Source organism: Globicephala melas, chromosome 13 (assembly GCF_963455315.2).
Source record: "Globicephala melas chromosome 13, mGloMel1.2, whole genome shotgun sequence".
In the NCBI taxonomy this organism is placed as follows: domain Eukaryota; kingdom Metazoa; phylum Chordata; class Mammalia; order Artiodactyla; family Delphinidae; genus Globicephala; species Globicephala melas.
The window spans coordinates 82,375,215-82,402,345 of record NC_083326.1 but is presented as its reverse complement, the minus strand read 5'-3'; the positions used below and the strand labels follow the sequence as shown (position 1 = coordinate 82,402,345).

The window sequence follows — 27,131 nt, the reverse complement described above, 5'->3', positions numbered from 1 at the left end:
ATTCTGTGGCTTGTCTTTCACTTTCTTGGTAGTGTCCCTTGACAAACAAAAGTGTTTAATTTCGATGAGATGTAATTTATGTTTTTTCTTGGTTGCTTGTGCTTTTTGTGTCATTTTAAGAAACAACTGCCTAGGAACTTCCCTGGTGGTCCAGTGGCGAAGACTCTGCGCTCCCAATGCAGGGGGCCCAGGTTCGATCCCTGGTCAGGGAACTAGATCCCGCATGCTGCACTGAAGGTTGCACGCTGCAACTAAGACCCAGTGCAGCCAAATAAATAAATATTTTAAAGAATAGTAAGAAGAAACCGCTGCCTAACCCATAAAATTGAGTTTTGAGCATCCTTTATACATTCTGCTCACAACTCCTTTGTCAGATTTGCGTTTGGTAAATAAACATTTTCCTCCTTGTCTAGGCTTGTCTTTTCATCCTCTTAACAGGGTGTTTAGAAGAGAAAAAATTTTTTTAATTTTGAGGAAGTTCAATTTGTTGATTGTGATCCTTCCAAAACCACCCACTCTTGTGGACATCTGTCATTCTTTTTGACTGTCCTATATTAGAACACCTTTACTGCTATGAGAAAAAATTTCCAGAACTGGGAAATAAGACAAAAAGGGATCCACACATCATTTTAAAGAATAAAACCAATATCCAAGAATCTACAGTGATATAAACACATCAAAGAGATGAACCAGGGAGGACTCCTGGGGTTTTGGGAACACAACTGGGTGGTTTTAGTTTTTCCTCAGTTCCAAAATCACCACAGTATGGCTTCTGCCCCCCCAACAATTTATTCAAACTCCCCTAGCAAAGTTCCCAGTGACCTCATGTTCTCAAACCTAGTGTATCTCTTCAGCCTTTATCTTATCTGACCTCTCCGCAGCTTTTGCTGGTGCCAATCGTTTCCTCCTTCTTGAAACCCACTTCTCATCTTGTTCCATGACCACATGTTTTTCTAGTACATCTCTTTCCCTCTTGAGGATGTCTCCTCCGTGTTTTAGACTAAATCCTCTTCCTGTACCTGTTCCGTTAATGGAGGTATGCCCCAGGGCTCTTGACTTACACAACTCACACTGGTCCTGTCTTGTAGGCTTATAGTTTTATCAACACAATATACAGGTGGCACCCAAATGGATGTCTCTGATTCCTTCCTTCAAGCTCCATATCCAGATGTCCAGTGGCCTGCTGTACATCTTCACCTGAGGGTTCCATAACGCTTCCACCTCCCCATGGCAATAACTGAATTCTTCACAGCACCCGAGCCCTGTAATCCTCTCTCAGTTCTGAGCAACACCGTCTATTTAGTTGCCCAAACAAGAGACCTGGAAGTCGTCCTCAATTCCTCCCTTTCCATTCTCCCTAGATCCAACCAATCACCTCCTAAACACTGGATTCTACCTCTTACAGGTTTCAGCAATCTGTCCACACATCTTCATCTCCACTCTCACTATTACCCTGGTTCAGATCCTGGTCTTTGGCTATGTCGAGTGTGAGGTCCAGGTGATATCCATTGGGCAGTTGGACATTTAGATCTGAAGGAGAGAGACACTGAAGTGTGAGGAACAGACCAAGCGTGGGGCCCCTGGAGGCATGTCCATTAAAGGGCCAAGCAGGAAGATGATTCAGCCTCAGAAGGCACTGTCTGAGGCTGATATCCAAAACATATCAGGAGGGGACCTCCCTGGTGGTACAGAGGTTAAGACTCCCTGCTCCCAATGCAGGGGGCCCAGGTTCAATCCCTGGTCAGGGAACTAGATCCCACATGCCGCAACTAAAAGATCCCGCATGCCACAACTAAACACCTGGTGTAGCCAAATAAATAAATAAACATTTAAAATATATATATATATATATATCAGGATAACGTCACGAAAGGAGAGGGGAAAAAAGTTTTCAAGGAGGAAGTAGTTGGCATTATTGCATACCATGAAGGGATTAAGTCAAACAAAGGCTGAAAAGAACCCAGTAACATTGACAATATGAGGTCACTAGCGACTATACTGTTTCTCACAAATACCATAAATTTAGCAGTTTAAGACCACAAAGTTACTGTCCTACAGTTTCTGTAGGTCAGGAGTCCAGCAGGGTGTAACTAGATTCTATTCTCTCCTTGGGGTCTTACCAGGCTAACGTCAAGGTGTCAGCTGGGGCTGCAGTTCTCACCTGGGACCCAGGGACCTCTTCCAAACTCATGGGTTGTTGGCCAAATTCAGTTTCTTCCCCTGCTTTCCACCTGGCCCCCTCCATCTTCAAGCCAGCAATGGCAGTTGAGTCTTTCTCATGCTTTGAGTCTCTCATTTCTTCTTCCTTCCTCTTTGTTTTTAAGGCTCATGTGACAATATTGGACCCACCTGGTAGTCAACCTATCTTAAGGTCAACTGATTAGTAACCTGAGTTACATCTGCAAAGTCCCCTCTGCCGTGTAATGTAACATAATTGTGGGAGTAAACACCAGAGGGTGAAAATCATGGGGCCAAAATTTTACCTACTGTGGACTTTTCTAGAGGGGTTTGAATTATTGGGATGAAACCCATACTGTGGCAGTTTGGGAAGTGAGGTAAAAATGAGTCTAGATCTCTCTGTCAAGAAGCTTGGATAAGAAGAGGAAAGAGACAGCAACGACTAGAGGGGGACTTGGGTTAAGGGTGGAAGGGGGTTGCTGGCTGTCTCTTCCGTTGTGCACTGGGTTCTATGAACCACCCAGGTCCGACCTCATCTCTGAGCTCTTGACTTTTATCCAATGGCTGGCTTGACATTAAATAGATGCCCAGTGGGCATCTCGAACTCAACTCATTCCAAACAGGACTCTGGATTTCTCATCTCCAGACTTTTCCCCCATGGCACATTAACCACTCACCTGCTTTATCAAAATCCCAGGAGTCACCCTTGAGTCCTCTCTTCAGTTCATCTCCACACCAGTCCACCAGCCAGTTCTGTAGACTCCATCTTCATCCACTCCACCCTAATCGAAGCCACCACCGTCTCTCTCCTAGACTGCTTCATAACCTTCTAACTGGTTCCTCTGCTTCCATCTTGGATCACACAATCCATTCTCCGCTCAGCAGCCCACACCTTTCTCACCCTTTAGAGTACACCAGAGCCTATATTTTCCCAGCTACAGCCATGCAGTGGTGCCTTATCACACTTGGAAGTAAACCCAAGTTCTTTAAAGCCCTCTGTGACCTGGCCTCTGCCCAGCTCTCCACCACCCTCTCCTTCTCTCACTTCACTCCAGCTACCATGACCTGCTTCCCACTCTCAGACACATCAAGCTCATTGTTGCACTAGGGTCTCCCCTGCTTGGAACACTCTTTCCCCAGATCTTCCCACAGCAGGCTCCTTCTCATCTTTCAGGTCTCAGCTTCAATGGTATCTCATCTGAGAGACTTTTCCTGATCCCCTGACTTAGAGTGTGTCACCCATCACGCTCTGTCTCATCCCTTGTTTTATGTGTATGGCTCTTTTCATTACCTGTTACATTCTTGTTTATTAATGGTGTTTGTTGTCTGCTCCTTGTCCACTAGAACACCAGCTCCCTGAAGGCAAAGACCTTGTCTCACTTTTTTGCCATCATTTCTGAGACCCGAGAAGAGTATCTGGTCAAAGTTGGCACTCAAACTACGAATAAGTGATTTCAACAAATAACTCTGGAGCATGGATTCTGGTTCTAGGCCTACAGTTGCAAAGACACCATGGAGGATCCAATGATGTTCAAGGCCAAGCAGAGTGGAGATGAAGGCTTTGACTAACCACATCCACGGTGGTTATCAGGGCCTTCCCCATGTTCTGGCACGGGCACGCTTCAGAAATTTCCAGAGATAATACATTTTACAAACTTCGTGCCAGCTTTACGCCTACACGTGCTCACCATGACCCTCCCCAGAAATTCCCTGTGGAGCACTGACCCTCAACTCCGGTTAGTCACATGTTCCTTGGGGGCTGTGTCTGTCAACCCCGGGACTTCTAGTCAAATCAACAAACTCCTTCCAAGAAGAAATGGCGAAGACGTGTACGCCTTCCTGTGTGTGCCTGTGTGTATCTGTACTGAATCAGGCGTCTGCCCACCTTGAGGGTAACCTCAGCATCTCCTTCCAGCCCTGCTTTCACCCAGCCTTGGGTGGCAGACTTTTGAAAGTGTTTTCTGGGAAAAAGCTGAGTAATGATTTTGCCATGGGTGGGACAGTGATCTTCCTCGCCATTGGCCCTTTATATAGCTCCTGAAGACCACGGGGAGCACATCTGGCTCCAGGGGCTGTTGCTGAAGCAGCCTCGCTCTCTCCCGCCATGGTCTCCCACGCAGGTACCACGGGGTGCCGCGGCCGCGGGGCACAGTTGGATCTCACCAGACAGAGAGGAAGACTGGAGGGGCTCAGCCACTGCTCGACAACGGCTTGAGCGGTTGAAGCTGGTGGCGGGGAGGCTGGGGTGTGTGGCCTCTGCTCCTCCCGGCATCACCCTCTTTCTCCAGGATCTGCCAGGTTTGCCCTGTTCCTGCTGTGCCGTTCGGGAGCCTTGCTGTCCTCCCATACGGCACCCTATGTGCTAGGACCGGATAAACAACAAGCTATAATCAAAGAATTACGGTCCTCGTTTGAGAAACTCTTGAATGACTGCGTAAGTGCCCTCGAGATTTCTTTTCTAAGCCATTTCTTTAAAATGCCTTCCATTGCCCCCAGAAGAAGCCTACTCTTTTCAGACCAGAAGCTAGGGCTGTGGATACACCAGGAAGGATTGGGAACAACTAGACGGGCTAGGATGGAATTGGTATGAGGGTGTGAGGTCAGAGGCAGAGATTAGCCCGGACAGCCCCAAACGCAACAATTTCTCACGCACTGCGGCTTCAGTAGGCTGTTCATCCCTAACATATTCAGTCTGCAGTAATAGTAGATGATTTTCCCTCCCACAGCACATCCCTAGAGATGGGCCATCTCCCCCACCTATTCAGCAGCCCCCCAAGGAGCGGCCAACGCCAGCCTAAGCTGAAAACGATAGCCCACGAATGCAGGATGTTAAAATGCTTGTGTGGGTCACAAAGAGTGTCTCTTACAGCAGATCAGGGCTGTCCACAAACTAGGTGTCTTATGTGCGTGCTACTTTATCTAATTAGGACACAGTCGGCTTCTAGCAGAGGCTCTGCTGAGTCTGACCCACGGTTGGGAAAGTATGAGGCTGAATAAATATAAATGCTCTTTCAGTTTCTCAGGGTCGTGGTCAAGACCGAAGCTCTTAGGCAGCTTTGACTAGACAAACAGATAACAACATGTGGAAACGTTTCGTGAAATTGGCCTCGCTCTTCCCTTCCATTCTGGCATTTAAAGCTTAGCCTTGGCTTCTACAGACACAAAGGCGGAGGTTGTTAGCTCAGGTGACCAGGCAGCTCAGGCTGATGAGGTGCGTCTAGTCTTTAGGAAGAGGGATGGGAGAGGGCGTGTTCTGGAGTCCATAGGGCGTTTGGATAAACTCTCCCTGGTATCTTGGAGGCCTTTCCAGAGAAGCATGAATCCCCCTCTGTGAGCGGGGGATATAATGACTTTAACACAGAGTCACAAAGAGCAACGAGCAGCATGGAAACCCAGGTGCCTTCCTCTTCCCCACCTCTCTGAGACTGCACACAAGGCTGTGCAGTCCTTGGCCAGATGGGGCAGAGGAGGTGGGTGGGGCAGAGGAGGTGGGTGGGGCAGAGGAGGTGGGTGGGGCAGAGGAGGTGGGTGGGGCAGAGGAGGTGGGTGGGGCAGCAGTTATTAGCACAGGCTTTGGAATTGCTGCCTAATGTGGGTTGGAGTCTTGCTGTGCCACCTGATCTTGCACCAGTTTCACAAACCAACCGAGCTTCAATTTCTTCTGGGGATGGGGAGAGTGACGGTCACAGCCTCGCAGGGTTGTAGCCCCGACTAGATGAGCTGGTGAGGGGAAAGCACTGCCCAGGCCCTTCACAGAGGAGGCATTCAGGCCTTAGTTGTCGGGATTTCTGGCTGTTTTGCAAAACTAATGCTCACCCACTTTCCCTCCTCCTTACACAGCAGCAGGAAGAGAGCGGAGTGCCGGAATCCAGCCAGTTACCAGATGCCGTGTTTCGCTCTGAACCCCCAACTGCCATACAACATCGACAGCTCAGCCACCTGGCCTTATTGCAGAGCCATCAAACCATTTTTCGATAACAAAGCTCAAGTTGTTGCCCTCATAGACCATCTCAGTAAACTCGAGTTTCGACATGAACCAGAAACAAAAGTTTCTGTGCCTACAGATAGCTTTAAATGTAAAAGCTTCATCGTGTCTATTTTTAAAAAGTTTTCAGAGTGCCTGATCTGTTAAAATCACTGAACACTGCAGCCCAGTAGGTCATTTAAAGCCATCTGGTTGAACCTGGTCCTTTTGGAATGGCAGAAATGCGTGAAGCCTTAAAAAAAAAAAAAAAAAGAGAGTGACAGCTAAGTGTGAGAATTCTGCTGCGAGTTATTAAGTAAATTATTCTAATTATAATCTCAATGAAGCCTCGAAATTGCCAGTCCTGGGAGGACTGAGATATAAATGTATGAGCTACCTTGAAAGAGATTTCAAGTTATGTCATTGTTATTTATAGAATGTTTTTCGTCTGAAGACTTAAATCTTATTACACTCTTGGGATGGCAGGAGGTGGCAGCTATGTTAATTTATTGATATTTATCATATTGAGATTGTTAATGGTCCTTGGAGGAGCCCTTGGAAACTATTTAATAAATGATATTGTATTTTTCTCATACTCTGTTTTGCATTTTGTGTGTGGGTGAAAACTGGTGACTGGGAATCCAGGCAGGTAGTGTTCGGCTGAGGGGGCTTGGGACGTGTTGTAGAAACCGCCACTCTCTGTCACTGCTGTTTCTCCTCATCGGACAGGCTTAGTGCAAAGAATATTAATTCTAGCAGCAATAACCTTTCACTGGGCATTTTCTTGCCAGGGCTTGTAAGTTCCACTCTTGTCCTCTTTTTATAGGTGGGGAAACCGAGGCAAGAAGTCATTTCTGTCACTTGTCCAAGGCCACATGGCTGTTAAGTGGCGGCACCCAGATTCAAGCCTACTCTTCACCACTCTTGCCAAACTCTGTCCCTCCCTGGGCAGCAACTAGGTCTTTGAGGCACTTAATACCATGCCTGGCACAGAGCAATCATTCATGTGTCTGGTACTGCCTGATACCCCACTGGATTTCTGGTGCCTCTGCTCCTGCAAAGGTCTGTTCCATCATTTCACCAGTAACTTCATAGCCAGGGCCAAGGACTGAATCATTTGAAGAGATGAGTCCACGGCTGTTAACGGTTCTGAGAGATCATCTGGACCAACGGTTCTCCAAGTGTCCTCTCTGGGTCAACAGCATCACCTGGCAACACGTTAGAAATGCAAATCCTTGGGCCCCACCCCAGACCTACTGCATCCGACACTCTGGGGGTGCAGCTGGCAACCTGCGCTTGAACAAAACCGCCAGGTGATTCACACGCGTGCTCCAGCCTGAGAACCACTGATCCTGAGTTGACCAGCACCTTCATCTTCACCTTAACTGGGAGGAAACTGAAGCCCTGAGAGACAGTATGATTTGCCCAAGTTCTTGTGTGAGGGGCACGAGGTTAGGACTCCAAGATATGCAGTCCAGCCTTGGTTTCTTCTCATTCTCACTTTTGTGGGCATTTCTGTTTTCTTTTTCTTTTTCGGCCACGCCACACAGCTTGAAGGATCTTAGTACACTGACCAAGGACTGGGCTCGGGCCACGGCAGTGAAAGCACCGAGTCCTAACTACCGAACCACCAGGGAAGCCCCTCTTATGGGTATTTCTACTCCAGACCCACACCAGGCTTGTGAAGCCCCCGAATGTCCCAGCCCCCAGTGACACTGTTTTGGTCAATCCTTCCACAAACACCCACTGTGGTTGGCTGGACATCTATCGTTCTTTTTGACTGTCCTATATTGGAACACCTTTACTATTATTAGAAAAATTATCCCAAAGAGGGAAATGAGGCAGAAAGATGAGCATATGTCCTCCCAAAGAATAAAACTAACATCTACTACTCTGTAGTGATATAAATAAATGAATAGAGGAAAAGGAAAAAATGCTCCTTACAGAATTCTAGTTGATAAACATAGAAATGAGGAAAATCACCATGAAGCACCACAGCAGTAATTGCCGCAGACAAGACACACAGACGAAAGCCGAAATTAATGGGGGAAATGGAGGAGAAACAGGAAATTTGCACAGCCCCCCAATATTTACTAATTATTGGGGTGGTTTTACCTTGCGTCCACGAATTCTTTGATACGCCCCCTCCAGGAGGTGCAGCTGGACACCACTCCCCTTGACAGTAGGCTGGACGGTGGCTTGCTTCTCAAGCACAGAGTAGGGAAGCAAAAGACAGCGACTCAGCGGCGGAGACACGGCTGACACCTCCCTGAGCAAGGGGGCAAGGTCAACACCACCTGTAGTGACATAAACACCTCCAGTCAGGGTGTCGGGTGCTCCCGATACATCATGATGGGAAGGGCACCCCCTCACCTCTGTGGGACTCTTCCCCCAAATCCACAAGCCCAGCGTCCTCCTGAGAAAATATCAGACACACCCAAATTGTGGGATAATCTGCAGAAACCCTGACCAGTCCTCTTCAAAAGGGTCAGGGTCAGGAAGATCGAGGAAGACATAGAAATTATCACAGAGTGGAGACCAAGGGGACATGATCATTGGATGCAATCTTGGAGGGGATTTGAAAAAGATATTAGTGAAAAAACTGGTGGAAAAACCCAAATTAAGCCTGTACTAGTGTTAATTTCTTAGTTTTGATAGATGTGGCTGGGTTATGTAAGACTTCACGTTTAGGAGAAACTGGAGAAGGGTGTATGGGAACTCTGTACTATCTATAACTTTGCTGTATTTCTAAATTTATTTCAAAATAAAACATTTTTTAAAAAAAATCCAGGGGACTTCCCTGGTGGTGCAGTGGTTAAGAATCCACCTGCCAATGAAGTGGACAAGGGTTCAATCCCTGGTCCAGGAAGATCCCACACGCCGCGAAGCAACTAAGCCCGTGGGCCACAACTACTGAGCCTGTGCTCTAGAGCCTGCGAGCCACAACTACTGAGCCTGCGCACTCTAGGGCCCAAGTGCCATAACTACTGAGCCTGCGTGCTGCAACTACTGAAGACCTCGCGCCTAGAGCCTGTGCTCCACAACAAGAGAAGCCACCGCAATGAGAAGCCCACACACCGCAACGAAGAGTAGCCCCCGCCCGCCGCAACTAGAGAAAGCCTGCGTGCAGCAATGAAGACTCAATGCAGCCAAAAATTTAAAAATTAAAAAAAAAAAAAAATCAAGTGCCGCTGACTCACAGAGAAGAGGAAAACAAGTAATCAAGGGTCACAGAGAAGAAAACACGAATATGATAATAGGACTTACTTTTTTCAGGAGGAACTTTTTGAGACCGAGCTCAAACTTTAGAGCTAAAACTTGCTCAATTTATAAAGGAAGAGTCAGGAACATAAAGCTGTAAGAAAAACACTTTTAAGCAAGGTCATATTCTTATTCTGGAGATTTAAAACACGAGAGGAAAAATCAAAAGGAAATAGACAAGGCAACAGATAACGAGAGAGAGAAGAGAGGAGGAGGAGAGGGGAGAGGAGAAAGAAATGCTTCAATGTGAAAACAAGAAATCAAACAGCCCGTAAATGTGAAACTCGGCTGAACCTCACTGAGTAACCGAGAAAGGCAAATAAACAGAAGGCTCTCTTTCCCGCCCATCCAATCAGCAGAGGTTTTACAAGAGCTCGGGCTTGATGACGAGGCAGTGAAAGGCCTACTCACCCACTTCTGGAAACAGGTGCCCGTCTTATAAAAGGATGCTATCCCTCACTGGGGAACCCTCCCCGGGTATTCTCTGCTCACGGAATTTCCTAAGGAGATGATCGTAACTGGGACAGGATATACACACTGACGTGTTCATAACAGCATTAATGAGAAAACAAACAAGGAAACAAGAGTGGAAGCAACCTGTGTTAGTCGAGGCCATCCGAGGCGCAGATCCGGAGACGGGATTCGCCGCGAAGAAAGGTTTATCCGCAGACAAGCCCGTAAGGGGAAGTGGGGGAGGAAGAGGCAGGCCTGGCCTGCACTGAAGAGAAGAGAGAAGGCAGGAGGGCAGGAAGCAGCATCTCACCCTGAGGTGCTTTGCTGAGAGAGATCAGCAAGGCTGTCAGGAAATCCTCCAAGTCACTTGTCAGAGGGACCTCGTACCTCCCAGGAGTGAGGCAGCCTCGGTGTCCCTGCCGCCCTGTCACTGGCTGGGAGGGGCCTGTGGGGGACGAGGGCCCTGCGTGATGGGCCGCTGGGCTTCAGAGCACAGCAGCTGGGACCCCCAGTCCACTAGCTTTTCAAAGTAGGAGATCTGAGAGGCACATTTTCATGGCTGCCATGTGACCCAAATGACTAAAAATAAGGAAATGGCAAAAAAAACAAAAAAACCCCTATTGTGTCTCTATAAGATGGTATTATGTGGCTATTCAAAATCATTTCCTCAAAGAATATTTAATGGTATGGTAAAATGCTCCAAATATGATGTTTATAGAAGCAGGATACAAAACTGTATCTATCATCATTCTCATTGAGTTTAAAAACGTGTGTATATACCTATATAGTATAGGGACAGAAAGCAAGACTGGAAAAAAGTATCTTTGGGGACGAGGATAATTTTCTTTATATTTTTATGGACTTTCCAAATTTTCTAAAATTAATATGTATTATTTTAGAAATCAGTAAAATAAACACATTTTAAATTTTGAAATAAATAGCTGTCAGAGAAGAGAGGATGAAAAATGGAGAGCTTTACATATATGGGTAAAGGTAAAATTCTTTGGCTGTCCCAAGGCTGTTCACCACAGTAGTGGGCTTGTAGAGTTTGTCATTCCTTCTCACTGATCTCTGAAATTAGAGTTCCCTGTTCACAGCTCTTCATCTGCTCTTCAGACTCCCAGCTGAAGGGCACAACCGAAGCAGAGCATCAGGGCGGATTAGTCCTTGCATAGTATAACTGATTTTTCAGTGTAGCCAATATTACTTCTCTCAGCCCTTCTATGGACTCTCCAAAACTATAGTATTTTATAATGAGAAGGAATATTCAAAACGATACTTCTGAGGCTCTGTGACATCTCAACTCTGTTAATTTACTTATTCAAGGGCCCTGGAAACATTCTTCCCCCAACAGCATTGGTGTAAAAGCAGATATTCTTGGGTTCCAGTTTCTGGTCCTCTAGTTAGGACCAGATGTAACTTACATAAACTACTTCATCTCTCCAAAGTATGCAGTTTAGCTGTGTGTGTGTCTGTATGTAAGTATATTCACAGTAAGCAACCATCACCACAATCTGTTTCCAGAACATTTTCATCACCCCCAGAAGAAACCTTGTACCCTGTAGCAGTCACTTCCCATTCACCCTTCAGCCCCTGGTGACCACTAACCTACTTTCTGTCTATGGATTTTCTTATTCTGGACACTTCATAGAAATGGAATAATACAATACGTGACCTTTTTAGTCTGGCTTATTTTACTGAGCATAATGTTTTCAAGATTCATGCATGTTGTAGCCTGTGTCGGTACTTTATCCATTTTTATGGCTGAATAATATTCCACTCCATGGATATGCCACCTTTGGTTTATCCATTCATCACTTCAAGGGCACGTGGGTTGTTTCTGCATTTGGCTATTATGAATAGTGCTGCTATGAATATCTGCACACAGCTATTTCTTTGGAACATGTGCTTAGGAATGGAATTGCTGAGCCACATAGTAACTCTGGAGTTAACTTCTGGAGGAACTACCAAACTCCCCCACAGAGCCCACACCATTTTAACATTCCAACCAGCCTTGTGCAAGGATTCCAATATCGCCCGCCGCATCCTTCACAACACTTCTTATTCTCCATTTGCTTTGTTTTGTTTTGTTTTTATTATTACCAGCTTGGTAGGTGTGAAGAGGCATCTCACAGTGTCCTTTTTTTTTTTTTTTTGCTGTACGCGGGCCTCTCACTGTTGTGGCCTCTCCCGTTGCAGAGCACAGGCTCCAGACGCACAGGCTCAGCTGCCATGGCTCACGGGCCCAGCCACTCCGCAGCATGTGGGATCCTCCTGGACCGGGTCATGAACCCGTGTCCCCTGCACTGGCAGGCAGACTCTCAACCACTGCGCCACCAGGGAAGCTCTCACAGTGTTCTTTTTTTTTATTTTTTAATTTAAAATTTTTAAAAATTTTTTTGTAATAGGCAATGATAAAAACTATCATTTATTGACTGCCTAGTGTTTTACACACATTATCACACTCAATCCTTGGAACAATTTTTGTATTGTCATCAACATTTTATACATGAGAAAATCATGATTCAGAGATTTAAGTAGTTCTTTAGCTGGTGGTGCTACTCCCTAAGCTTAAGAAGCAGCTAAGCTGAGACCAGAACCGAGGTTTCTCCCACTACAGAAACCAGAGAGCTGAAACATTTTGCTCTATTGCCGAAAAAGCTTCTGAGGCCCTTTGTCAGCGGTTTATGGGAGGCTCTGCTTTTTCTCTCTCTGTTTTTTTTTTTAATATTTATTTATTTGGTTGCTCTGGGTCTTAGTTGCGGCAGGCGGGCTCCTTAGTTGCGGCTCATGGGCTCCTTCGTTGCAGCACGTGGGCTCCTTAGTTGGGGCATTCGAACTTTTAGTCGCAGCATGCGTGTGGGATCTAGTTCCCTGACCAGGGATTGAAACTGAGCCCCCTGCACTGGAAGCCTGGAGTCTTAACCACTGCACCACCAGAGAAGGCCCGGGGGCTCTGCTTTAGAAGGACAGATCCAACTAGCATCCCACAGTGACTTGTGCCCTCTGTATTCAAGTTCACTCCATTTTCACCTCTCAACTCTATTTAGGAGAAGATTTTCTTTTCTCCCAAAACCACCTCTTTTTTTCCCCCAAAAATATATAGAAACAGACCCACAGACATAGAAAACAAACTTATAGTTACCAAAGGGGAAGGGGAGGGAAGGATAAATTAGGAGTTTGGGATTAAAATATACACACTGCTATATATACAATAGTTAACCAACAAGAACCTATTGTATAGCACAGGGGACTATACTCAATATCTTGTAATAACCTATAATGGAAAAGAATCTAAAAAAAGAATAGATACATATATATGTGTTTAACCGAATCACTTTGCTGTACACCTGAAACTAACACATCATAAATCAACTATATTTCAATGAAAATTTCTTTAAAAACCCACAAAATATATATATTAACACATTCATATGAAGTGATCCTCCTGATTATTTCCACATCTTGTATCTCAACTTTCCGCCTCTGCCCCTCCACTTCTGAGGGATGCTACAGGCACGTGCTTGCTAGTCGTGGTTCTCCACGTCATCTCCAAATGGAGATAAGGTCAAGGACTCCTATCATTTGAAAAAGACTTTGATTCTGACACTTCTCTCTGATCTCCCCAACTTGAGAATCATTGTTTTATCACTCATGTGTATCTATAAAGGGCTGTCTTTCCTCATTTTTAAAGTTTTTTTAAAAATAAATTTATTTATTTATTTATGGCTGTGTTGGGTCTTCGTTGCTGCGCTCAGGCTTTCTCTAGTTGTGGCGAGCAGGGGCTACTCTTCGTTGCAGTGCGCGGGCTTCTCATTGCGGTGGCTTCTCTTGTTGCAGAGCATGGGTTCTAGGTGCACGGGCTTCAGTAGTTGTGGCACACCGGCTCAGTAGTTGTGGCTTGAGGGCTCTAGAGCGCAGGCTCAGTAGTTGTGGCGCACGGGCTCAGTTGCTCCGCGGCATGTGGGATCTTCCCGGACCAGGGCTTGAACCCATGTCCCCTGAATTGGCAGGCAGGTTTTTAACCACTGTGCCACCAGGGAAGCCCTCACAGTGGTTTTTTTTTTTTTTTTTTTTTTTTGTTTGTTTGTTTGTTTGTTTTTTGCAGTACGCAGGCCTCTCACTGCTGTGGCCTCTCCCATTGCGGAGCACAGGCTCCGGACGCGCAGGCCCAGCGGCCATGGCCCACGGGCCCAGCCGCTCCGCGGCACGTGGGATCCTCCCGGACCGGGGCACGAACCCGCGTCCCCTGCATCGGCAGGCGGACTCTCAACCACTGCGCCACCAGGGAAGCCCCTTCACAGTGGTTTTTAATATGCATCTCCGTAATGACTGACTAACGATGTTGAGCATCTTCTCTTGTGAAAGATGGCCACTTATTGGCCACTTGTATATTTTCTTTGGATAAAGATCCATTCAAATCCTTTGTGTGTTTTTAAATTGTCTTGTCTTTTTATTATTGAGTTGTAAGAGTTTTTCATATGTTCTGAGTACCAGCCCCTTGTCTTATATATGATTTGCAAAGAGTTTTTCCCATTCTGTGGGTTGTCTTTTCACTTTCTTGATCGTGTCCTTTGACACACAAACATTTTTATTTTTGATGAAGTGTACTCTATTTTTCCTTTGGTTGCTTGTGCTTTTGATGTCATGTCTAAGAAACTGTTGCCCAGTCCAAGGTCATGACGATGTAGACCGGTTTTCTTCTAAGTCCCAACATCATTTACTGAAAAGATTATTCTCTCCCCACAAGAGTCTTGGCATCCCTCTCAAAAATCATTTGATAATAGATTTATAGGTGTATTTCTAGACTTTCTTTCCATTGATCTACATGTCTGTCTTAATGCCAGTATCACCCTGTCTTGATTACTGCAGCTTGGTAGTAAGTTTCTGAATTGGGAAGTGTGAGCCCTCCAACTTTGTACTTCTTTTGCAAGATCGTTTTGGCTATTCTGGGTCCCTTGCATTTCCATATGAATTTTAGGATCAACTTGTTCATTTCTGCAAAAAAAAAATATATAGTTGTAATTCTGATAGGGATTGCACTGCACCCTGTAGGTCACTTTGGGGAGTATTACCATCTTGGCAGTACTGTCTTCCAGTCCATGAACACCGGATGTCTTTCCATTTATTTAGGTCTTCTTTAAATTTTTGTCAACATTAAAAAAAAATTGAGGTGAAATTTACATGAGATTAACCATCTTAAAGTGTACAATTCAGTGGCATTTCGTACACTCACAATGTCACGTGACCACCACGTATATTAAGTCCCAAGAACACTGTCATCCTCCCAAACGGAGACCCCATTAAGTACGCTCCTGCTCTCCCTCCCCCGACCACATCCAATCTGTTTTCTGTCTCTGTGGATTTGCCCGTTCTGGATATTTCACTTATATGGGCTCATACAACGTGTGGCCTTTTGTGTCTGGCTCCTTTCACGGAGCACCATGTTTTTGAGGTTTATCCATGTAGTAGCCTGTGTCAGTACTTCATTCCTTTTCATGGCTGAATAATACTCGTCAACAATGCTTTACAATTTTCAGTGTAAAAGCCTTAGACTTCCCTGATTGAATTTATTCCTAAGTATTTTCTTCTCTCTGATGCTATTGTACATGGACTTGCTTCTTCATTTTTGGGTTGTTCATTGCTAGTGTCCAGAAATGCAGCTGATTTTTGTATATTGACCTTGTGTCCTAGGACCTTGCTGAACTCATTTACTAGCTCTTATGTGTATGTGTGTGTGTTTGTGTGTGTGTGCGTGTGTGTGTATCCTTTAGGGTTTTCTATATAAAGCATCGTGTCATCTGCACAGAGAGAGAGTTTTACTCCTTTTTTCCAGTCAGAATGCCTTGAGTTTCTATGTCTTGTCAATCTGCCCTGACTAGACCCTCTGGGACAGTGTTGTCCAGTCCTAGTGAGAGCAGGCATCCTTGTCTGCTTCCTCTCTTCGATGGAAAGTATTCAGTCTTTCACCATTAAATATGTTCACTGTGGGGTTTTCGTAGATGCCTTTATCAGGTTGAGGAACTGCCCTTCTACTGCCAGTCTGTTGAGTGCTCTTATCATAGAGGGTAAGCCTTCGTTTTCTCCAGTGTAAAAAGAGGATAATTATCCCCACCATATGGGGTCTTTTGAGGATAACAACAGGTTATGTAAAGATGTCTAGCCTGGGGACTGGCACGTGTCGGCTGTTACCATTTGCAGGAGGCGCTATAGTCAGACTCACCTGGGCCTGCAGCTCAGCTTCGCACTCCGTGATGATGCCCTTGGGCAAGTTCTGTGACTCTCTCAGCCTCAACTTCCTTATCTCTACAGTGGGGATAATCACAGTACCTATTTCATAGGGCAGGTAGCAGTAGATATGACTTAGATCATAAGCTCAGGACACCAAAGCTTTGTGCTAGGGTAGATGACTGATAAAACGAGATGTGGTTCCTACCTTAGGAAGAGGTGATGTTATGAACGCAGTACTGACATTTACAGCACCAAGCAAAAAAAGGTAGCATGTGCCGTAAGTGACAGAAATGGAGCACCGGTGGTAGTTCAGAGTCCAAAGTGGGGCGGCCCAGGCCAGGGCAGGCTACGGAGAGGAGGAAGCCCAGCCTTCCGGGGGGGCGGGGGGAGTGCTCGCGAAGGAATAGAGGGAAGAAGTGCGGGGTGTGACTGCGCAACCACAGGGAGTTCGTTTTGCCTGGAACCTGTAATGGCAGACAGTGTCAGTGCTGAGCTGAAGGCCAGGCTAAGGGCGGGGCTTTGTTCTAAAAGAGCAGTAAGTTCTCAAGGGCTGGGAGGGGGCAGATTTTTTGACACAAGGATGGGTGTGGTGGGAAGCTCCATGCTATTTCCTGAACTTTTCAGGCCAGAGCTGGGAAGTTTCACTGGGGAGTAGCTCAACTCTGACCCGTACCAGCTGGGCCCGCGGCGAGGCCCCGGGACCAGTCAGCGACGTTCTAGAGAAAGAATTCACAGCACAAGATCTGACAAATGAAAAGGGGGCGGACAGGATGCTGTGGGGAAGGAGAACTAGAATGAGTCCAGTGTCCTACAAAGGAGGATGGTCTTATACGACATCACTTATATGTGGAATCTAAAATATGGCACAAAGGACCCATCTACAACACAGAAACAGACTCATAGAGGACAGACTTGTGGTTGCCAAGGGGGAAGGGGGGAGGGAGAGGGATGGACTGGGAGCTTGGGGTTGGTAGATGCAAACTATTACATTTAGAATGGAGAAACAACAAGGTCCTAATGCATAGCACAGGGAACTCTATTCAATATCCTGTAATAAACCATAATGAAAAGAATATGAAAAAGAATGTCTACATGTGTATAACTGAGTCACTCGGCTATACCGCAGAGATTGGCATGACATTGTAAATCAACTACACTTCAATAAAAAAGAAAGGGAGGATGGTCTTAGCAATGCCTTAATAAAAACGGGGAACTTTGGAAGAGGGGACGGGGGAGAAGGTGGGAGGGAAAGAAGAGTAAGAGGAGCTGACACTGGAGATGCTGATTATAAAACAAGCACCCTGAACCCCTACAGTGATCCAGCGGGGCAGGCGGAATTACCGTGGGGATTTTTTTTTTTTTTTGGCCACGCCTCGAGGCAAGTGGGATCCTAGCTCCCCAGCCAGGGGTCGAACCCACGTCCTCTGCAGCGGAAGCACAGAGCCTTAACCACTGGACCGCCAGGGAAGTCCCCAGGCGTAATTATTGTCCACATCTTACAGATTTTCGGGCCCAGAAATGTTGTCACTCGCAAGGCAGTCGGGAGCTAAAGGGTGAGGAGTTTGGATTTTCCTCTAAATGCGGCAGGAAGCCTCTGGACCGTTAAGCAGGGGAAGGACGGTGAGTGGTAGGTGTCTTTAAAAGGATCGCTCTAGCTCTGGGGGGAACTGATGACAGAGGGCAGCGAGAGGAGGAACCTGGGAATGCACACTGTCCGGACGGGTGGTGGCAGTGGGGGTGGGGAGAAACGGTTGGGTTCGAGCTGGTTTGCGGGACCACTGACAGGACCTCCTGGTAGATCAGAGGTGGGAAGCGAGGGAAAAGGAAGAACGAAGGTGACGTGTGAGTCTCCGGCCTGAGCGACTGGGCAGATGGCAACGCCATGTAGGGAGATGTGGAGTATGTGGGAATGAATGCGTTCTAGGCCGGGGAGGGTGAAAGCTAAAGGAAGGCTGGTTATGAGGAGAGAGACTTGAGACGCTTCTCGGGGGAGAGGAAGGAGTCGACTGGAAAAAGAGAAAACTGCACGGGACGGAAGAGGCCATAGACGAGCAAAAGCCCCAGTGGAGAGGGAGGGAAGGTTCCATGCGAAGGCAGGTGTTGCGTCTGGTCAACGTTTCTTCCCATGAGATGTGCTCTTCCCTGCAGGTCTTGCCCCCTCTGCATGGCTGACTCTTGTCCTGCTGGGTCCTGGCTCGGGGGCCACCTTCCAGGGGCCGCTCCCTGACCCCCTCCCCGCCCCCCCCCAGCAGTCTCCCTGCCGCTCCTCTACGGCACCCTGGCACCCCGTGCTTCTCCCCACCCCTTGGTACCAAGACAGACTTTTGTCGTGTCTCCAATAAACTCACCGTGTGTCCCCTGAGCTGAGTACAAATTCATCCTTCAGCACATGTGTCTTGATCGAAGTCTGGAGGAAAGAGAGAAAGCTGGGGGAACTTGTGGCAGGTGTTCTGGCGGGGCACGGAACTGGAGGATCCTTTGTCTATGGCGGGTGGGGAGGGTGTTCAGTTATGCCGGGGACTCAGGAGACACCGATAGGTTGGAATCTGGGCTGCGGGACAGATAAGGGGACAGGTGGGAAGGCCCCATCCCCGCCACAAACCTGTAATGGTACCAACCAGCCCTGTTCAGTCACATCCCCCAGGAGCGACAGTCAGTCAGACTAGATCAAGAGGTTAGACTGTTTGCTGTACAAACCCATATAAGGCGTGAAAGTACACACTTAGAAAGCTTTTCCCCTTCTCTAAACAATAAGGGTTTTCTAGCTAATGATTCAGGGAAACAGAAAAGCTGATCAACCAGAACTCCCTACGCCCCAGGTTTCTCATCAACTGTGCCTTGGTAGTTTTTCACAAAGCCTTCGGGCGTTTTCAAACGACCAACGTTGCAGGCGTAGATGCAATTCTGGAAACAAAAGCACATTTACTATTCACAGATGAAATCCATATGGTGTCTGGGATTTGCTTCAAAATGATGGCGGTGGGGGTGAGGTATATAGCCAACACAACTGGCCCCGAGTCGGTCGTCGTCACAGTGGATGACGGGTAGGTAGGGGCTCACTGTACTGTTCTACTTGTGTGTGTGCTGGAGATTTTCTGAAGTAAAAAGGTAAAACACACATTGAGTGCAATCCCAGCAGCCTACACGAGGCTAAATTCAGAGCTTGACGCACAAAACAGAGCTACTAAAGAAGGCAGACTGTGTTCTATAGAATCAAGTCCACATCCAAGATGAAACGCTCTCAAATGCCATTTGGAGACTATTCTAATCATATCTACAACCTGAATTACTGAAGTTGATGTATTAAGTATGTAATCGTAGGAGCCAACCTTAAACCCTGCAGGACACCCACTTGAGCTTGAGTTCTGCACCTGCTGCTTGCCTGCCCCCACCGCCCCGTCTCGTCAGGCTCCCCACACCCTCCGCCTGTCTGACATGGAGGTGCTGAAGGGGCCGCTGGGCTGGTGGAAGGGCCTGGGGCTGAGGGCCACTGGGCAGGTGCCCTGAGCACCTGCCGTGCTGGTTCTGAGCTGGGCACAGCAGTGGCCATGGGCATCTTGTTCTGATGGGCCTCAGAACCTGGCGGGGAAGTTAAATGATAATGACAAACATGACCAGCATCCGGAGGAAATACAGCTGCTCTGAGGTCTGACTTGGTGTGTGCACGTGTGTGCGCGTACGCGGGCGAGCGTGCATACACCTGTGTGTTGGAGGGAGGAACATTAGGGCTGCTTTCTGAAGAACTGACGTTTAAGGATTAAAATGGGAAGAAAGAATAGGAGCTATTCAGGAAAAGGGGTGGAGACGGGCAAAGGCTTGGGCAGAGGAAAGAGCCCTTGGGAAAACCTGAAGAGTGAAACAAAACAAAGCATGGAATGTTCAAGGAACTGAAAAGAGCAAAAATGAGCTTGGAAAGGCAAGTAGGGGCAGGATGGGCTCAACGGAGCGGGGTGGACTGACCTTTATCTGGAAACCCTTGAAGGGCTGCGTGGAGTCAGTGCTGTGCCCGGACTAGGACTTCCTCAAGCTCCCACTGACTATAAGGTCGAGGCTACAAGACAGAGAAGGGATGGACGACACCATCGTGTGAACTTGAGAAACGATGGCAACTCGGACTTGGGTGATGATGACTGTGGGGCTGGAGAAAAGTGGATGATGTGTTTGGAAGACATTTGGAGGACAAACTCGACAGGACTTGCTGCTGGAGGAGGGGAAGGGGAGGGGAAGGACGTCATGGATAATCCTCCGGATTCGGTGGATGGAGAGGCCCGTTACAGTATAAAAAATGAACCTTTAGCCTTCTGGCTCTGACCCATGCAGCCTCGCCCCCTTGGAAACGACTTTGATTTCTTCCTCTATAAAATGGGAATAACCGCCTTACCCACTCGAGAACTGTCCAGAGTGGGGCATGTGGCCCAGTGCCTGACACTGAGGCAGGGAAGCTCCAGTGCCCTGGTCTCTCCCTCTAGACACTCCGCTCCTCCCTCCCACTTCCAAACTCTCCCTTCTTCTCCTAATTACACCCCAACTATCTTTAAGATCCCATACCTAACATGGGGCTGGGCTCAAAAAGTTAGAAGAACCGGGCTTCCCTGGTGGCGCAGTGGCTGGGAGTCCGCCTGCCGATGCAGGGGACGCGGGTTCGTGCCCCGGTCCGGGAAGATCCCACGTGCTGCGGAGCGGCTGAGCCCGTGAGCCATGGCCGCTGAGCCTGCGCGTCCGGAGCCTGTGCTCCACAACGGGAGAGGCCACAACAGTGAGAGGCCCGCGTACCTCAAAAAAAAAAAAAAAAAGTTAGAAGAACCAACTGGACACCCACTGATGAGGTCAATGGAAACTGAGTTCCTTCTAGTCTCAAGGAGTCCATGAGCCACTCACCTCTCTCAGGGGGCCCTGGTTCTCAAGGCTCCAAATCTGGCTTTGTGTCATGAAGACTTTTTTCCTTGGGGTAGGCGTGGGGGGTTGATCAAACAAGGGCCTGCATATGAACCCACTGCATCTTAGGAGATATGGATCCAGGCAGTTGCTCAGTGAAACAAGCCAGCAGCTCTGTAGAGGGGCCGGCAGCCTGAAAGGGGACAGCACGGCTCATCTTACAGTCACCCTGCCCAGCCCCAAGGAGCTGGGGGCACAGGAAGATGGTAGGACTAAAAGAAAGGCTTTTAGATTAAACAGAGATCATCAACATCTCAGCACAACAAAGGGACATCTCTGCTGGTCAACTTCCCAGCATTTTCTATCTACAGTGTCGGGTCAACAGTCAGCAGGGCCCCCCCCTCTCGGGGGGCATCACCGCGACGCAGCCCCCCCCACCACCACCAACAGCTCTGTGCTGGGGCCAGTGCTGGCCACACTGGTGATAACCTGTGCTTTCTGGGCACCAGACGCTCGTGACTTCATGTGACCCTCGTGCCCACCCAGTACAGAGGGCAGGGCGGCTGCTGCTTGCCCGAGTTCCACACGAGGAAACGGGTAGTTTTGTACAAGTACCCCTGGACTCTGTCCACCTGGGAAAAGCCTGGAGCACCTGGCCCTGGTGAGTTCACGGGCAGAATCTGTCCTGTCGGGCCTTTCGGCGGAGGCCTCTCTTTAGGACTGCAGTCTTCTAGGGCCACCTCCGGAGCCCCACTGCCTCAGGCCTGTCTCCTCACTCCCAGCCCCTCGGCTCCAGGCTGCACCCACTTCCCCCAAGGCTAGCACGAGTGAGTCAGGCGTGAACATCACTGCTCTGATCTTCCACTGCTCAGCAGGGTAGCAAAGACCACACAGCACAGGCTTTTCAAAAAAATACGGCTTTTTATTGTCTTGGATGCAAATATAGTTTTTGAACTGCATTGTAGTGTTGAATACAGCTGGTGGAAACTCGCTTTTCAACAGTGGAGCATGAAGGGCCGTCTCTGGATGGCGCAGGCCTGAGGGAGCCTCCGATTCACAAAACTCTCCTTGGGTTTTGTTTTTCTGCCCATAAGGGGTGACTGTCTCCTACCGGAGGCCTGACACAGTCACCAGAGCTCACAACAGAAAAAATGAACCATTTATACAATGAACTGAAACCCAAAAAAGGAAAAGAACGTGCTGTTTCAGCTGTGGCGTTACAAAACAAGCAAAACAAGCCGTGTGAACAGATTCAGATAAAGCAGCAGCAGGGCACCTCGGGCTGAGGCCGCGGTCCAGCTCCCTCGCAAGAAACATAGCCTGGGCTTCGTGTCTCCCTGGTCGAGCCCTTCCTACCTTTTAACTGCAGGATGTAAACTCTACGGAAATGCATCAGACTTGTTTCTCCCAACCCTCTCCACAACCTCAACTCTTGACAGTGGCGCATCTCCCTTCAGAAACCCAGGAGAGAATTCTTCAAATTAGTGACGCCCAGGGTTGACTCTGGAACTAAAAGTTGGACTGGGAGATGGAGCTGAATTTTGCTACATAATTATAAAAGAATTTCACAAAAATAAAATTCCATTAAGTAAACACCCACAAACACACACACAGGCTTGTGCAAGCGCACACGCGCGCGCGCACGCACACACACACACACGCATAGTGAAAGCCAACATTCAACAGGAAAAGTTCCCTTTTCTTTATCAAAGGCTTATTTTCACAAGCCTCGACAGGAAACAGCCCTGTGTGGTGAGCTGGGAAAGCCAAGGCGTCAGAAGGAAAAGAAAACAGGGCAGGTGATCTGTGTGGAGGCAGCCGGGGGGTCCTGAGGCTTCTCTCTGCTCCTGGAGCCCCTCCGATCCCCACACCTGCCTGCTGAGCGGGTCAAGGATACGCGACCACTGAAATGTACGTGTTGAAGGTCCAAGCTCCTCCACCCTCCACCCTCGCGTCCTGTCCTGTCATCTGTGCTCAGACGTGGTGACAATCCTCTTTCATGTACGAGGCACCAAGGGCATGGAGCCAAGGACCCCCGCCCACTGCTGCCCTTGAGCCCACACTGGGGCGCCCCAGCTCCCTTCCTCAGCAGGCCCACCACCAAGGAAGCCAAGCTGCTCTGACAAGCGGTGTTCCAAGCCTGCCCCCCTGCAGCCCAGGTGAGATAAAAGAACAGAAGTGGGGCAGGTTAGCCAGCGCGGGGCTGGGTCCACACTGAGCAAGTGTGCAGGCCGCGGGCAGACGGGCCCCCGGGACAGCCCCAGCTCCACCCTGATGAGCCCTCGTTCAGCTGGACAGCGAGAACGTGTGATCTTGAAAACGACGACGAGCCTGCCGCTCGGACTCACTCATCCAGATGGAGAGCCGGCTGTACAGGGAGGGGAGGCCCAGGCTGAGAGGAGGCCACCGCACCCCTTCACCTGGGGAGGGACAAGGGGTTTGGCCCCCACCCTGGGATGCCACGTCCCCTAAGAATCGAAGTTTCTCTTTCTATCGGCCAGAGCAATAACAAGCTGGAGGGCTGAGCGCTATCTAGAAAGGGAGGCGGGACCAGGTCACAAGGACAGAGTAGAGGGAGCTGGGTGCACGGGGTCACCCGCAGCGCCCTGCCAGTCCCTCCCCAACGAGACCTGGTGCTCACATCGACACTGACTCCTGACGCCGGGGCTGCTTCTTCCCTTGTGCCCTGAAAACCCCAGCCAGGTTGGGGGCCTGGTGGGAGAGGGGTGACAGTTGGATGTCACCCACCTGAGACCGAGGGAGGGACGGGCCAGCCAACTGCGGAAAGCCCCACTCTCCCTGCATCTCCCACACGGTGTCAAACAGCAACCAGCAGTGGGAAGGGAGGTGGCGGCACAGAAAGGTTTCACAGAAACACTTTCAGAGATTACGTGCCAGACGGGCTTTTTTTTTTTTCCTTCTCAGATTGATTTTCTTATTCTCCAAAGCGTCAGCATTTTTAAGTCTCTTTTACGGGAGGAGGGACAGGAGGGGTGAAAGTGAGTGTAAACAAACTACAGCATCCACTGGAGGCGGTCGGCAGGGGGTCCCGGGATCCCTGCACCCCGGCCTGGGGCCCCAGGACAGAGGTCCAGGCTAGGCCCCCGTCTGGCCAGACTCATCAGGCAAGAATCCACAACAGGAAAACTGCCGGGGCAAGAAACAAACATGTTTGTAGTAAGAGATACGGCTCTGCAGCCCTACAGCCATGACGGTGAGCACCAAGAGAAACGGATGTAAGGAAACAGCTCAAAACAAAACATGCATCTAGTTAAACGTCTGCTGGGACACACACACACACACACACACACGCACACACACGCACGCACACACACGCACGCACACACACACAGTCTTCAATGCCTCATACAACCTAACAGCCTTAAATATTTTAAAAAACAGAATCATGAACATTACATCAGCCAAAGGGAGGGAGAGGTAGGCCAGAGAAGGAAGAGGCCAATTTTATATCCCACGGAGCTAAAAAAAAAAAAAAAAAAGACTCCCAGCAAGGGGTGGGGAGAAAGCTAGTGATCTTGGAGAGGTCATGGCCAGGCCGAGCTCCGCGGCCACCACGCGGTTAACGAAGGCACAGGAACGGGGCGAGGCCGAGGGCAGGACCCTCCACAAGGCCTCATGGCTGGAACGTCTCTGGCTTTCCTTTTTCCCTATTGAGCCTCACGGAGTTCTTACCACGGTGCTCTTCCACTTTTGAGGGAGACCTCGTGTCCACTCCGGGGGAAGGCTGAGTTCCTGTCCCTCCTCCCAGTGGAAACGAAGGGCTGGCTCAGCCTCGCTGCGTGCTCGCACCTCAGGAGAGCGATGCGAAGGCCTGTAAACACGGGTTCTGGGGAGGGGAAGGGGTGCCGCTGAGGCGCCCTTGATGGGGCTGGAGCACGGACGAGGAAGCAGGTGATCGGTCGTGACCCGTGGCAGGGGCAGTGGCACGGCCAGCGGCAAAGAGAGGACCCCGCCTCCGTCCTCCGACAGCCGAGGCTGAGGTGGGGCTGCCTGCACCCCCGAGCACCTTCCACAGGCCTCCGGGATCCAGCAGGAGCCTCCGAAATGATCCAAGCTTCAGAGGGTGGCCCACAGCGGCCCCTCCTGGGGCCCCTGGGCTCCTGGTCTGCCCAGCGCTTGCCCAGTCTCCATCTCGGGTCCGGAGGACAGAGGTTGAACGGGAAGCCTGCTGGCCTCTGAACTTCACAGCAGGACGTGAAAAGCACATTCTTTCAATGAGGAGGTACCCCTGGCTGGGCTTCCTGAGTGTTAGAGAGCATCCTTCCATCTAGAGCTGCTCTTGCAGACACACCGAGAGGAGGACGGGCCCGGGACCGCCCCTCCTGCCGTGCCCTCCTCTGAACCCTTCCAAGTGCAATTCCCACATCCGGAAACAGCCTGCTGCCCCCTCCACCTGGACCAAATCTGAATACAACTCTCTACAGTCTGGTCTGGAGCCGCCTAGAGACAGCTCCGAAGCAGCCACCTCGGAGCCTGGTGTCAACATTCAACTTCTGCCTCCAAACACGAGACCGACGCTGGGTGTGGTGGCGTCTTTGGTCCAGGAACTGTTATGATCTGGGGCTCCCAGCTGGACAATCCAGACAAGGCGACCAGGCCGATGGCAGCACTGTGGAGCCTGGTCTTTCACACACTGCACCCGAAGGGCCAGCAGCTTCCATCAAACACGGCCGCCCGCCCGGCTGCGGCTCGGAAGCAGGGCCCCAGCTGAGCCCCGCCACGTGATTCTCAGGCCGGTGTCACCACGGAGGTGCAACGCCAAGTGGAACCAGATCAGGCCAGATCGAAGTCCCGCCCGAGCGGCCCTCCAAGCCAGCAGCAGCTCCGCATCGCTTGTGCTTCCGTTCCTGTCTGCGGGCACGCGCACCCACCACTTTGCACACGTGTGTTGCGGGGTTTCCCCAGCAGCCGGCCCTGCGAAGCCTGAGCAGACGTCCAATCTATCTACAAGGTCAGAGTCGGGGCAGGAAGGAGGATGCCTTCCAACTGCCCCACGGGCGCCTGAGAGGTGACAGGAGGCAGCGTGTGTAAGTCTCTAGACAGGAGCCGGGAAGGACCCTCACGTTTCCTAACTTGGGGGGGTGGGTGATGCCCCCTCTTGCCCCGTCTGCTCCCCGCACTGCCGCCGTGGCCCCGGCATCCCACCAGCAGGACAGGACAGGACAGGACAGGGACGGGCAGCGTTCCCCTTTGTTCCCCTTCACCCGGGCTACCCCGAGGGAAGGGGAGGTCGGTGACAGAGGTCGCTGAGTCAGAGTTCACAGCAAGGGGTTCCCTAAGCTGGGCTACTGCTCTGGGCAGGACCCGAACCTGCTTCAGACCTGAGTGCGGCGTTCTGAGCGGGCTGGGCCGCAGTCGGAGGGAGGCCCGGAAGCTCCGCATCAGGAGAGGTGAGGGCCGCGGCCTCCTCTCCACAGGCGGGAAGGGTCTCCACGGCTTCTCACGCGGCCACGTGCCCGCTAAGCACTGCTAAGACTCCCCAGATCTCTGGCCCATTCTGGTGACGGCCTCCGCCGCCTGCTCTGGCAGCTGGGACGGGTCCGTCAGGATGGACGTGGTGGTGCTCAGGTGCCGGAGGGTGTTCAGCACGGCTGCAAGACAGAGGGGGTAGCCTGCAGACACGGCCGGGGTGCGAACTCCAAGCCCCCAGAGGACACAACACGCGGTTACGTGTGTACATCCCGCGTGGGGATTCTCAGGCCCCCAAAGCAGGAGAGGCACGGACACCAGGAGAGCCTCTCGCCTGAGGTCTGGACACTCACACCTCTGCCTTTAAGACGACTCCCCCAGTCCCATCTCCTACGCTGCGGGTGGGCGGGGAACGCTGACCTCTTCCTGCTTGTTCCCCTGTCTTAGCATCACACCTCTACAGCCTTTATACACGGCCACAGCTCTTTTCGTTATTACGAGAATTAAACACGAAAATGTATCTGAAAATTCTTGATACGTGGCCTGGTAAGTAGTAGGTGCTCACTAAATGCGAGCTAGATCTGATCAAAGGGGCACACGGAGGTGGCAGGAAGTTGAGGAGAGGCTCTGGGAGCCCTCGCCCCCCACCCTGCAGGGGCGCCTCTGGCTCGGCCTCGCCTCCCTACCCCAGCTGTCTGCGGGTCACCTGCAGCAGAGCCTGGGTTTTCGGCAGCCCTGC

General features: G+C 49.9%; 2 protein-coding genes and 1 long non-coding RNA gene across 8 annotated transcripts in view; all 3 read right to left on the bottom strand.

Moving 5' to 3' along the window:
* LRRC43 (leucine rich repeat containing 43) overlaps window positions 1-19,405 on the bottom strand; it is a 36,858-nt gene extending 17,453 nt beyond the window's left edge. For all 4 annotated transcript variants that reach the window (XR_009566461.1, XM_060310786.1, XM_060310783.1 and 1 more), the window contains exons 1-2: window positions 18,436-19,405; window positions 8,258-8,439 (exon numbers count right to left, since the gene is read on the bottom strand). Coding sequence is in view for 3 of the 4 variants with exons in the window: in XM_060310786.1 (XP_060166769.1) it covers window positions 8,258-8,439; window positions 18,436-18,466 (213 nt within the window). In the remaining variant the exon portion in view is untranslated. The remainder of the gene's footprint in view (window positions 1-8,257; window positions 8,440-18,435) is intronic.
* On the bottom strand, window positions 13,987-16,585 carry LOC132598364 (uncharacterized). Its single transcript, XR_009566462.1, has 3 exons — window positions 16,293-16,585; window positions 16,080-16,186; window positions 13,987-14,854 (listed from the first exon to the last, which is right to left on the bottom strand). It is a non-coding gene; the product is annotated as an uncharacterized lncRNA (long non-coding RNA).
* A 2,458-nt stretch (window positions 19,406-21,863) lies between the features above and the next one.
* Window positions 21,864-27,131, bottom strand: part of MLXIP (MLX interacting protein) — a 60,160-nt gene continuing 54,892 nt past the window's right edge. For all 3 annotated transcript variants that reach the window (XM_030860212.2, XM_030860214.2, XM_060310513.1), the window contains exon 17: window positions 21,864-26,574. In XM_030860212.2, the coding sequence (XP_030716072.1) occupies window positions 26,453-26,574 (122 nt within the window). In that variant the 3' untranslated portion in view covers window positions 21,864-26,452. The remainder of the gene's footprint in view (window positions 26,575-27,131) is intronic.